Below are 12548 nucleotides of genomic sequence, written 5' to 3' on the forward strand. Positions count from 1 at the left end.
ATCCTATGGTAATAGTAGGCTGTATATTGTAGGGTGGGGGGAGATGGGACATTATGTGCTAAAGGTGTCCTACCCTACTATATAACTTAAGATTTTAAAACGCACACACCGTCATAAAAGCAGACCATGGCCACGACAGCGAAAATACGTACATGCTATATTAAAGTATAGTATAATTTTATTTGTAAAATTAATTAGAAGTGTTAACTTGAAAAAGCGAATTGTTACAATGGGAATTTTTAATCAGCTGTCAAATTATTAGAGCACATCAATACCATTGGTGCATGGTAAATTACATTCAAGCCAGATACGATTTGTAGTAATAAAAACATGTCTTGTAATTAAAACTTCCTTTCGCATGTAATTCAAAAGGATTTAATTGTAAAGAGATTAGTCTATTTCGGCTATAAAAGGGTAGATCGAGACGATATGACATTATCATTCAATTCAAGCTTCAATCAAAGTATCATCGGCTTCAAGACAACTTTGCTTCTTATCATCATGGAATGCTCAAGCTACAACAACCAAGTTATGCAGCAGTGCGGAGTTCCCGCTATTGAGAATCTTTTCCGTAGCTATCCTCAGCTTCGAGTGTACGAAGACGACATTCGGGCAAGGTAAGTGTGATAGATAATAAATCGTGTTATATTTCGCTAACTGAAGGGTTTTGTTCAAGATATGGAATGTTCGAGAAGACTAAGATGTCGATTGAAAGGGAGGAGGGTTTGGAGCGATTTACTCAGGGACACAAGGAATTCGGGGTGATGATGACGGAGGACGGAGGAGTAAGATGCATGGAATGGATTCCAAACGCGAAAGCTGTTTATCTGAAAGGAGAATTCAGTAAGATCCGTTCTGAAATCATTGGCTTGTAAAGAAAAAAATAGTTGTATGATATAAATTGTTCGACAGATAATTGGAATCTTATTCAATATCGGGAGATCGGGTTCGGTAAATGGGAACTCTTTATTCCTCCAAACCGAGACGGATCATGTGCTATTCGTCACTGCAGTGAGCTTAAGGTAAGTTTATGAAGTAATTATGACACATATGTTGAAGCTGCTGGTATTTTATATGAACTTCTGTACAGATCGTTATCGAAACGAAAGACAACCAAAGAATCGAACGAATTTCTCCATGGGCCAAGTATGTTGTTCAACGTGAGGGCAACCAAGGATTCAAATGGAGGTTCTGGAATCCTCCTTCGTCACAACGAGTACAGGTCTGAATTTATTGTAGTGACGTGCATGATTAGCTTTCTTGTTCTAACGGTGTTTGCTTCCGCAGATCACTCATACACGACCAAACAAACCGGATCGTCTTCGTATCTACGAAGCACACATTGGAATCGCATCCGATCGTTGTGAAGTTTCCACTTACCGTCACTTTACATCAAACATCCTCCCTCGCATCCGGGATCAGGGATACAACTCGCTTCTTCTCATGGCTGTGATCGAACATTCCTACTACCCAAGTTGGGGATACCAAGTCACCAACTACTTTGCCACCTCCAGGTAATAACAGAAATCATCTAACGAACTTAAACAAATCATAGCAGTTTATTAACGCATGTAATAATTCAGTCGATACGGAACGCCTGAAGAATTCAAAGAGCTTGTACAGACTGCTCATGGAATGGGCATCTATGTGATGGTTGACGTTATGCACGGAGAGGCATCTAAGAACGTTCTGGATGGATTGAACATGTTTGACGGAACGGAGGCTTGCTTCTTTGAAGAAGGAGCTAGAGGTTTTAACAACGAACATGATACCAGGATTTTCGATTACAAAAAGTATGCGATAATTTTAAACGAAAATATTGTTAAGTAAAACCAATATAAATTTTACAGATGGGAAACTCTTCGATTCCTTATGTCTCAATTGCGGTTTTACGTCAACGAGTATCACGTTGATGGCTTCAGATTCAACGGAATGTCATCAATGATCTTCCATGACTCGTCCAAACATGGTATGGATTCTGCATGTGATGTTATTATATTAATTAAAGCGAAGTTTTTAGTCTAAAATTTGATTTTTCTCAGTAGTTCAACAATCTTCTTTCCGAGGTAATCAAGACTCCCAATACTTCGGTATGCAAATGAAAACTGACGGTTTGGCTTACATCATGTTGATGAACGATATGCTTCACAATTTCTACCCGAACGTGATCACCATTGCTGAGGTAAGCACTTTAATCTAAGCTTGTTTGAGCGAAGATTCCTAACCTTTTCAAATACAGAATGTACCAGGTATGCCAGCCCTTTGCAGACCCGTGAGCGAAGGAGGACTTGGATTCGACTACAGGCTTTCTAAAGATGCTGCAAATGTCTGGGCAAAGGTTTGTCCCTAACAGCCGCGCATTTTACTCAATAGCTTTTAGCTTCGTAACAGTTGTAGCCTATAACCAGACGGCGTGTTTATAGTTATTCAGTGATACACGAGACGAAGATTGGAATATGCATTTCATCAGACAAATAATCAGAGAAAATCGAGTCGAAGAAAAACGAATCATGTTTACAGAACATCACGAACAGGTGTGTTGAGAAATATGTGTCACAAGATGAATATTAGTGTGTTTTATTTTACATTGATTGTTTTAATCCACTTCTTGTATTTTTCAGAACGAAGTTGGTCGGATGACAATGAGTCGTAAATTGATCGGAGATTCGTCAATGTCGGAATCACAACAGTTGACTCCATGTTTAGATCGTGGGTTGAGTCTGTACAAGCTGACTCGGTTATTTACTCACGCGTTTGCTGGACAAGGATTTCTAAACTTTATAGGGAATGAGTTTGGCCATCCTGACTGGGTTGAGCTTCCTTCCCCTTCAAATAATGACAGCTACCAACTCGCTCGAAGGCAGTTTCATCTGGCTGACAACCAACAACTCAGATACAAATTTCTAAACCGATTCGACCGAGCTATGAACAGGACAGAAGAGCGATACGGATGGTTGAAATCAAACCAGGTACATTATTTTAAACGACATCTTCATTAATTTGATATCTAACAACTTTCCACATAACAGGCTGTAGTGACTCGAGCACAGGAAAGCGACAAGGTGTTCGTGTTCGAACGTGCTGGACTTATTTTCGCCTTTAACTTTCACCCAACGAAGAGTTATCCAGATTACAGAATCCCAGTTGAACGATTCGGAAGGTAGCCTACATGACTATATACGCAAATCATTTCTGCATGCATGTATTATACAAGCAATGTATTTACCGAATATTGTTGTAACCTAAAATATTATCCAGCTACAAAATCGTGTTGGATACTGATGATCGTTACTTCGGTGGTCACAGCAGAAACCAACCCAATGTTGAATTCCACGCCAAGACTGGTCACTACGACAACTTCCCTAATTCAATGATGGTAAGATATATTTACCAAGTGATTTTGAATCCTCGCACATTTGTTAACTTAATTGGTTATCTGTACTATAGATCTACTTGCCTTCAAGATCAGCTTTGGTTCTTTCTCTTTCCAACCTCGCACACGGAAGCAGGTACGGCAACAGTGGCAACAACGTTTGCAATTCCTACGGCTCAGGCCAAAATGATTCAACTCCTGGTTGCAGCCGAAATGTTCGATTTGACATCGAACGTCACAGTGGATCGTCGAGATATGACGACGCATGCCGATTCACGAGTGGAACATACGGCAAGGATTACAACAGTGGTGCATATAGTCAAGATTTTAACCGACGATCTTGCAGCGACGGATACTCCAACCAAGGTCATGGATACAACATTCGTCAGCAATACTGGTAGAAACATTCGTGCCAAAACCTGAAGACTCTTTAGTTGTAGAATACGCGTCTTTGTGTGTAGATGTGTGTGGTCTTGTTCTTGTGTAGTTAGTTGTTCGATGCCTTATATATGTTAATGTGAAATAAACGAAATGAGGAACTTACGGACTTATGTTAACTGTTTCGGTTTATGAAGTAAAGTATTCAATACAACAGCCATTTTCACTCCTAGTAAACTAGCGGAGTGCAGAACTTGACTGACTGTATAGTTTAGGAGATTTAAAAAAGCAGACACAGAGGCGAATTCTGATGGAACTAATCTATATTAAACTGAATAAAATCTTATTGTTGTCATTTTAGATTTTGCTAAACTAATTCAAAACGAAGTACCCCGGCTTAAAAATATAGAACTAAAATGAGGTTGAAACTTTCTGCGGCTCCTACTACATCTTACTTACCGTACATTTTTGGTGTGGTTGTGTACTGTCGTAACACCAATAAACCATACACCGACTACTGCATTTATGCATTAGGAGTGGGTATAATGAACTTAAACGCTGGCCAAACCAGATTGTCATGCAGTTAAATCACAGCTTTTCACTCTGGTACAACTGGTGGCCATTTAACGTCGACTGAATCTACGTCCAGGCATAGTATGTCGACTTCTGCTCCAACCAAGTCGCGCAGGCTAGGACTGGTGCGTCCAAAATCACCATGAACAAACTCTTTAACGTACGTCCCGGCCTGCGTACACAGCCGTAACTTAAACAGCCGAGGTTCACTGTCTGTTAACCTATCTGCAACCATGGTGTGAATACACCGTGGTCTCGAGGCGAGCGGGCGCCGGTGTAGAACACGAATAGGGGTGTTTTGGTACACGATTACCCCGTTTTTTTGGCGCAGTAATTCTAGTTTTTCTATAGTTTCCTGACCCGGCGTGTCAAGAAAACAGCATAAAGCAGAATATGACTTTGTCTTTTCTTCTTCTCCTTGTTTCAAAGTTTTGCAGTCGCTTTTTTCGACGATCTTTGATATGAAAAAAAAGCCACATCAATTGTCATGCCCGTTTACAGTCACAAATATTTGGTGCGTCGCAATAATTAAGTCATATTTTTAGTTTATTTCGCAGCTAAAAATAATTTAAAACCTAGCAGGTTAGGTGATAGGGCTAAAAAACCACCACATTATGTCTCAGATAAAATACAAAGTAAAACTACTGTATTATATGTCTCAGAAAAAAACAAAAATTACAACAAAAAGGTAAAAATTCTTGAACAAAAATATAAACTACATTAATCTTTGCAAACAAAGAAAAAAATACATTAAAAAAGTCAAAACGAGCACTTACCTGGAGATCTCTTACACGAACCAGATCCGTAGATGAATTTATCTTTGTTTGAAGATCTTTCATCTCATCTGTGCTGCAAGTTGAGATGCGGGGGTCTATCAGTTCAAGGATGAAAGGTCTTCCTCTTCCCAGCATCCTCACATCTACATCCTCTCTTCCGGAGGAGGAAAAGTTGCTCCGATCTGCTCCAAATTTTAGCTCCACAGATCCAGAGATTAGCTCCTGTTTTGAGAAAATTTTAAATAGATCTAAAAATTAAAATTACAAGTAAAGTACATTGCACAAGGTGTATGAAATATAAGAGGGTGGGGAAAGGTGGGACACTGTTTCATTCTATTTTGTCGTTGCATTCGGTAATTATAAAATAAAAAAAACTTCAATACAGAAAAAATGGCAAATAAAAAAAAAAAATATATATATATTATATATACATAAATATAAATATACCTGAACAGAGCTCTCAAGTTTGCGCTTACCATCCAATATCCATGGAGTTTGTGGCAATGTGCGACTGTACTTGTTGTATCTGAGGGGAAATAGTGATTAGTTGCCAAAAATACAGACATTGTAAAAGCGAGGTTTTGGAAGAAAAAATAGAGTTGAAATTGATTTTTAAGGAAATGAAAGTAGTCAAAAAGTTTGTGACAAGTTTTACTAGACCCGGCAAACAGAAACAATAAACATAAGATTAATACTCTTGTTGGCAAAATATCCTGTTTAGAAAAATTTAATTTTTAACAGGGTTACATCAACAGTATGAAATATCTGATAATTTGGACAACCCATTAGTGACCACTGGGTTGGAGCAATTGCCAATAAGTGTTTTGCCCAAGGACACATACGCCCACAATGGTAGCCTTAAACCCATTAACTGTGGGTTAGAGGCAGCCGCACTAACCAACTGTGCTACGACGCCGGCTAGAGTGTATGATAAAGCTGGTAGTATTTAATACAAACCTGCCAGCCACAAATACTGGTGTATGGAAAAGTCCAATTTGATCCAAAGTACAAGGCGTTTTGTAATTTTCGCACAAAATGTTTATCTCATCATTTGACATGTTACTTAGTGCAGAGTTTAACTGAGCAATGGTGATAGGGGGCTCTTCAGTCTTAGGTTGCTCTTCAGTCTTAGGCTGTTTTGCATAGAAATTTCTGAAAATAAAAACAGGATACTTTTACTTTCAAGGGGGTTGGAACATGATAATAAATGCCTAAATAAATAAAATAAATTAACATAACCATTTAAAAAGCAAAACTTAAGCGGTTAATTGTGATCAAATTTAAATTAACCTAAGTTTTAAAATAACATTGATTTAATTTTATGTCTTAATACTTTGAAATGGGTTAAAATGGGATAGGCCTTCCCAATGCTTAAATAAATAAAATAAATTAACATAACCATTCAAACAGCAAAAATTAGTGCAAACTGTTTTTTTGTATTCAAGTTAAAAATTAACCTGAGTTTTGAAATGTTACGTTGTTTAATTTTAGGCAAGTTCTAATAAACAACCAATAAGTTGTATAAAATAAAAAATTTACCTTCTATTTCTTCGATTATCTTTTTGTTTTGGAATTTTCTTGCGAATTTCAGGCAGAAGATTTACTTCACTCTGTTCATGCTTTACATGCAGAGATATCTCCATAGAAGCCTCGTGTACGCGTTTGCACTTCAGTCTGTCAGTTACTAGGGGTTCCAATAGAACCTAAAACCATTAATGCCACAAATTGTATTTAATTTAAAGCCCAAGACTGAATTTATTTGTTAAAATGATAGCCTACACTCAAAATGCGCAAAATGCGCAAAATGCGTAGATTTTAAACTATTTTTGAACTATTTAATTTGTATATATATATAAGTTATATAAAAAAAATATTTATATATATATATTTTATTTTATGCAAAATCCTAGGACATCTACGCTATAAATAAGTGATAATGAAATTAAATGGTAAAACCTATACAGCATAGGTTCGAAACAGGTGACCAATTAGCTTTAATATTAATCTTAATATTAAAACACTATAGCCCACATCTTAGCAGAACTCCTGGGATAGCATTCTCGGCTATCGACTGAACTATTTGCTGCCTAAGTTCGACTTTGCTGTTTTAGTGGCTGATTAAAATTTTAGTCGATAAATTTGACAGACTTACTTCTGTAATAAGTAATGCACAGAAACTTAGTCGGTCGACTATATGTGATAAAACCACCGACTAAATTTTAGTCGGCGGACTAAAAAAACAGCGCAAGTAATAGTTAAAAAAACATAGCAACCAATAGTTAAAAAAACGAGACAACCAATAAAGAATACCATCCCTGTCGTACGCAAGAAGTCTGACAGATAAGACTATACGGTAGAATCTTGAATGTCATTAAATATTTTTAAATGTGCTATACTCACTTTAAAGAGTTCTTTTACTTCATAAATGTCAGTTTCTCCCGAAGCAATATTTTTAAAATCTTCAATGCTTTGCTTTGTAAATGCTATTAGCTGGATCGGCAAGAAATATAGCAGTTGATAGCAATCGAATTTATAGGAGCTTTTTTCCACTTTTTTTAACACCAAATCAGCACATTGTGTAACAAAACTGGATCTTAAGATACCGAGACACGCATGACAGTCTGTGTCGTTCGTTAATTTACCATTGCATTGCTTTTCGTCGGTTTCTGTCTGACCGTTCCCATTTTTCGATATTGGTTCTGACAATTGCACGTCAAATTTTTGCTCCAGTAACGTTACTATTTCCAGGTCGTTTTTAAGCAAGATAGGTCGTTCAAATCGCAGTAACCTCGCTATACACCTGGGGCAGTACTTTAATGCTAATGCGCAAATGGTTTTGCTTTCACAGACAGATTCCATTGCTCTGGTTACTCGTATCTATGCTGTACTTGAATTATTCCAAACACATGTGAACACTTAAACAACCAATACCGAGTGCGAAGTCACGTGGGAAATTCTGCCATTAAATTAATTTTCTTTTTTTCTTTTTCTCCTGGCATAAAAACGACAAGCATTCCATTTATTTATTCCCCGTTTTTGCCCAATAAAAATATAATCTTATATTAACGGTAAAAAATAGCTGTCAAATTACAAAACAAGAAAGTATGCTTAGTTTTCTCTTGGTCATGAATGTTTAGCAACTTCTTGCGCTTGAATGTCTCCGTAATCTCCGCTGCTAGCCCCTTTTCTATTTATTAAACAAATTAATAAATTCGTTTTAAAAATGTGTTTATATAAGAAATACTTTTTTGAAGGCAGTCCGTCTCTTCGTTCGGAACTGTTTTTGCTCACTTTTTCATGCGTCTGCATCTCCTGTGCGCTGTCGTTTTCTTCATTATTTGACCCACTTCCCTCCGGAATAAAACCTGTAATTAACCCGTAAATAGGTCTTGCATTAATTTAATAGGAACTGTATAAGAAAATCGGTTACGCGCTGAAAGGTGTAAACGTCGGTTACCACGGTGAGATGTTTCAGAGACTCCCTATCATTTTATGTACAGGTTTTGACTTCTAATAATCAGTCAATAAAAGGTACAGCTCTAAGTCGAAATATAAGATTAGCCTACCAGCATTAAGTATGATCTCAGCGTCAGATGGTTCCTGCCTGATTCCTTGCTGTCGTTTATGATGTTTCCTTCTTCGCCGTCTTTCATCTGAAACATAAAAGTTAAAATATATTGTATAGGGTTGGGGAGATAAGATATCTTTTCATTATATAGTAGGGTAGGGGAAGATGGGACACCTTTAGCACGTACCTATTATCCAAATATCCTAATCGTATTTTAATTAATTTACAACGGTCTTTGAAAGTCGATGTGATATAGTTTTATAATTCTTTGAATGTTCTCTGTTTACTACTCAATGGGACGAGAAATAGGAGTTAGGAGGTGTCCCATCTTCCCCCATCCTACTGTATACTTTCTTGTCCCATTTAGTATATAGCAAAAACGAGCATTCAAGAATCATAAACCTGTATCCTCACGACTACCATAGACCGTTGTAAATTGTTTAAAACATCAGAATATTTGGATATTATGTGATAAAGGAGTCCCGTCCCCCCCACCCTACTATATGAATAAAACAATATAAAACAACGAGTTATTTGATACAAACATACCGGCATGGGAATGGTGCTGTCTCCGTTCGCTGGGAAAATTATCATAAGGTACTCCTTGAGGTTCTGCAGAAAGAAAGTCACCACCAGCAGGCTGCATACCTGCTTGGAAATTATTGCCAAGAAACGGCCTGAAAAAAGTTAAAGGAATTTATATAACACACCAAATGCAAGTTTGAATCAAATTTATCGCAATTTTCTTTAAAAATCGCTAACACCTACGACAATGGACAGAATATAGTTTCATTACAATTATATAGTATCACTACAGTTATACTCCTTTAGCATATAATATCCGAATATCCTGATCGTGTTTAAACAATTATGAATAGTCTATGGGAGTCGTGTGGATATAGTTTTATAATTATTTAAACGTTTTTTTTTGTTTACTACTAAATGGGACGAGAAAACAGGGTTAAAAGGTGTCCCATCTTTCCCCACGCTACTATATATTTGTTTAAAAAACAATCAACCTATAGCGTTGCATTTAATGGGTATCTTTATAGGTGAAAAAATGTATTCAGTCTTCTACTGTATCCATTAAATTGCATTAGCATTTCACCTGTACATTGCAAGAAACAACTCCGCCGCCTCCCGAGGTGGCAAAGCCATTACTGTGACGAGACCGACTTCTGAGTCTCCGATCCCGTCCAGTCTGGCGGAACGAATATTGCCGTTGACTGCGCGCATTTTCGGCCCTACCTGAAAAAAGTATATGTAAAAAGAGTACTCGCGATCGATATGTAAATGTTGCATAAAAACCTTGGACGAAAAACTGCAATTCCATCCAATCACGTGATGACCAAGAAGGAATGACGTCACGGATGCTATTAGTTCAAGAAATGAAATAAATGCTGTAATAGCGGCGATAATCAACTGCAATAATGGTTTAAGTTTGGTATTTTCTTCATTTTAACATACGGGTGGGGGAAACGGGACACCTTTAGCACATATAGTATTTAAATATCCGGTTGGTGTTTTAAACAATTAACAAAGGTCCATGGTAGTCGTGACATGGCCAACTCAATATACATTAAGTAGGCCATGGTCGCGAGGACACTGGTTTATAGTTCTTTAAATGTTCGTTGTTACTACTTACTTGAACTGAAAAAAATAGAATGAAAAGGGGTCCCATCTTCCTCACCCTACATTGTTGATTTCACTATAGGCTCTCATACTGTAAAATTGTAAGCATATTTTAAATTCAAATAACTCGAAACAAGACGGAAGGCGTTTTCCACTGACAAACCTTTTGGTGTCGATTGGATGCCAGCGGTGCCTCAAACGCAATTGCAAAGGTCGAGTAGATCAATAAAACAAATGCGAAGATAGTACTGATTGTTGCCCACAGCACGAGCCAAGAAATGCTTCGTATCGTTTGAGATTTACTCGTGGCGATGCAATTTATTCCCGTAACTATGAACTAAAATAAAAGGTTTGCAGCTACCGTTATTTTTGCGCCGTGGCAAAGTGGTTATATAGTGCGCCGTCTGCCTCTAAGTGAGAGGTAATGGGTTCAAGGTTTGTCGCTGCTACCATTGTGGGCGTATGTGTCCTTGGGCAAGAGACTAATCGGAAATTGCTCCAATCTAGTGCTCACTAATGGGTTGTCAAAGTTATTGGCCATATTGTAAAAAAAAGAAAAAAAACTTTAAATAATTACCTACAAACTAACACATCGAAACCCGTGAGCTGGCACGAGGGGTGTAAAACAGAACAGCACCCATTTAACGGCCGTCGTTCATTCAGTTATTTTGCACAATCTATAAAATAGGTTGCTATATACGTACAGGGACTGAACACCATATAGAAACACCAGCAATGCCAAAAAATGTTGCCTGTAAATCTTCTTGTATTCGAATCCAAAGTACCGACGACCCCAAAACAACGCACGACGCCCACGATGCTATATGAAGCACTGCTAACACTGACATTTTTACTGCACTAATCAGAAGACTGTTTCCAGGTTTACTGTCGTTCGATTTTTCCTGTGCCATGATGCTTCCCTGGTCCACGTACAGCACGCAGTACAGTTACCCGCGTAATATCCTATAGTATTGCTTATAAGAGCTCATAACTATTGGCCACAACTCAATTGAGAATGCGAATATTAGAAGTTGTTCGCATCCCATATCAGATATTGTATCCTCAAATGTTTCTTTGTTTGTTGTCTATTGTGTTTCTACAACAAAAGGGGACGGGCCAAACAAACTGACATATGGGCGTAACATATGTGAAAAAAATATGTTAATGCCACCTTCGTTTCTCAGCAAACCGTTTGTAAATTCTAATGGGCTGCACTAGACGGAAAAACGACACAAAAATTCATGCTTGGTCGATATAATGATGCGGTTCTATAGCCAACCTCCAGCAGAAATTGAAGTTTCCGCAGATACATGTCATTGTAGATTTTATCACTTCGCCGCATTGTGGTTTGGCCTACGACAACAATCTTGTCGTTCACGATCATTTTAACTCTCCATATTCTCTTATGCGAAGAAATACCAGTATTTCTAGGCCCTAATAGAAATGTTCGGCTCTTTACCGCCATCTACACAAGTGGTTGCCTGTGGTGTTGACGTTTTTCCCACATAACCACAGAAATAAAAAAGAATAGAAGGCGCATCTCCAATGTCGGCAAAGGCGAGAGGATGATACACTCTCTCTCTTTCGCGGGTCGTTCCCGTTTACTATTGTAGTCAATGGAGTCGATGACGTTTTATGTAGTTTTTCTTCGTTTTTTGACTTAAGTTAAAGTTATAGTTTAAAACAACAATTTTCTAATATATATATATTTCTAACAAACCTTTTGTTTGAAATTTTTAATTAATTTTTTTAAATAATTACATTTTTTAAACAAGTGGTAAACTGTAAGCGTTAACCTACTAAATAACTAAACTGGCCTAATAAACTTGAATAGTTGGTGTAGTTTTTAAAATAAACAGCTAAAACCTTCCAAAAATACTATGCGCCTATCTTTTACAATGAAGACGAAGGGAAATGGGGACGGAGTTGGCGGTCACGTGAATAGAAAAAAGAATATATCACCGTTTTGGGCAGTTGCGCGTTCTACTCCTTTTTATTTCTGTGCACATAACCGACTTGTTTTGTGTTTACATATATTGTGTGTTGTACGAAGGACGAACATCCATGTATTTTAGCGTAACTTGCACGTGCTTGTGTTTACCATGTATTTTAGTTAGTTTGGTCACAATGTAGAACATTTTTTATACAAACAGTACCTTTTACCTGTTATAAATCTATTTTTGTGTACGACAATACAAACTACAGAAAGCTAGATCTAGTTTAATGTTTAAACATTTGGTGCTAGTGA

General features: G+C 37.4%; 3 protein-coding genes across 4 annotated transcripts; 1 reads left to right on the forward strand and 2 right to left on the reverse strand.

Annotated features, from left to right (window-relative positions):
- Window positions 1-56: 56 nt before the first annotated feature.
- LOC100181012 (1,4-alpha-glucan-branching enzyme-like) lies at window positions 57-3916 on the forward strand. 2 transcript variants are annotated; one of them, XM_026839442.1, is made up of 14 exons: window positions 57-617; window positions 677-843; window positions 913-1022; window positions 1091-1222; window positions 1288-1514; window positions 1584-1793; window positions 1851-1969; window positions 2046-2182; window positions 2240-2338; window positions 2424-2534; window positions 2622-2969; window positions 3030-3160; window positions 3259-3376; window positions 3448-3916. In XM_026839442.1, exons 1-14 carry the CDS (start codon window positions 430-432, stop codon window positions 3772-3774), a joined length of 2424 nt encoding a protein of 807 aa, XP_026695243.1. In that variant the 5' UTR covers window positions 57-429; the 3' UTR covers window positions 3775-3916. The 2 variants fall into 2 exon arrangements, with proteins under 2 accessions (XP_026695243.1, XP_026695242.1); XM_026839441.1 differs by having other exon boundaries at window positions 58-617; window positions 2043-2182.
- A 316-nt stretch (window positions 3917-4232) lies between these two features.
- Window positions 4233-8049, reverse strand: LOC100183355 (putative tRNA pseudouridine synthase Pus10). Its single transcript, XM_002122749.4, has 6 exons — window positions 7501-8049; window positions 6640-6803; window positions 6058-6252; window positions 5548-5626; window positions 5101-5322; window positions 4233-4778 (listed from the first exon to the last, which is right to left on the reverse strand). Exons 1-6 carry the CDS (start codon window positions 7957-7959, stop codon window positions 4350-4352), a joined length of 1548 nt encoding a protein of 515 aa, XP_002122785.1. The 5' UTR covers window positions 7960-8049; the 3' UTR covers window positions 4233-4349.
- A 66-nt stretch (window positions 8050-8115) lies between these two features.
- On the reverse strand, window positions 8116-11826 carry LOC108950568. Its single transcript, XM_026839443.1, has 8 exons — window positions 11005-11826; window positions 10464-10637; window positions 9977-10090; window positions 9777-9916; window positions 9218-9345; window positions 8667-8753; window positions 8345-8465; window positions 8116-8287 (listed from the first exon to the last, which is right to left on the reverse strand). Exons 1-8 carry the CDS (start codon window positions 11209-11211, stop codon window positions 8224-8226), a joined length of 1035 nt encoding a protein of 344 aa, XP_026695244.1. The 5' UTR covers window positions 11212-11826; the 3' UTR covers window positions 8116-8223.
- Between the last annotated feature and the right edge of the window lie 722 nt (window positions 11827-12548).

The sequence above is a fragment of the Ciona intestinalis genome, unplaced genomic scaffold, assembly GCF_000224145.3.
Source record: "Ciona intestinalis unplaced genomic scaffold, KH HT000270.1, whole genome shotgun sequence".
Classification (NCBI taxonomy): Eukaryota; Metazoa; Chordata; class Ascidiacea; order Phlebobranchia; family Cionidae; genus Ciona; species Ciona intestinalis.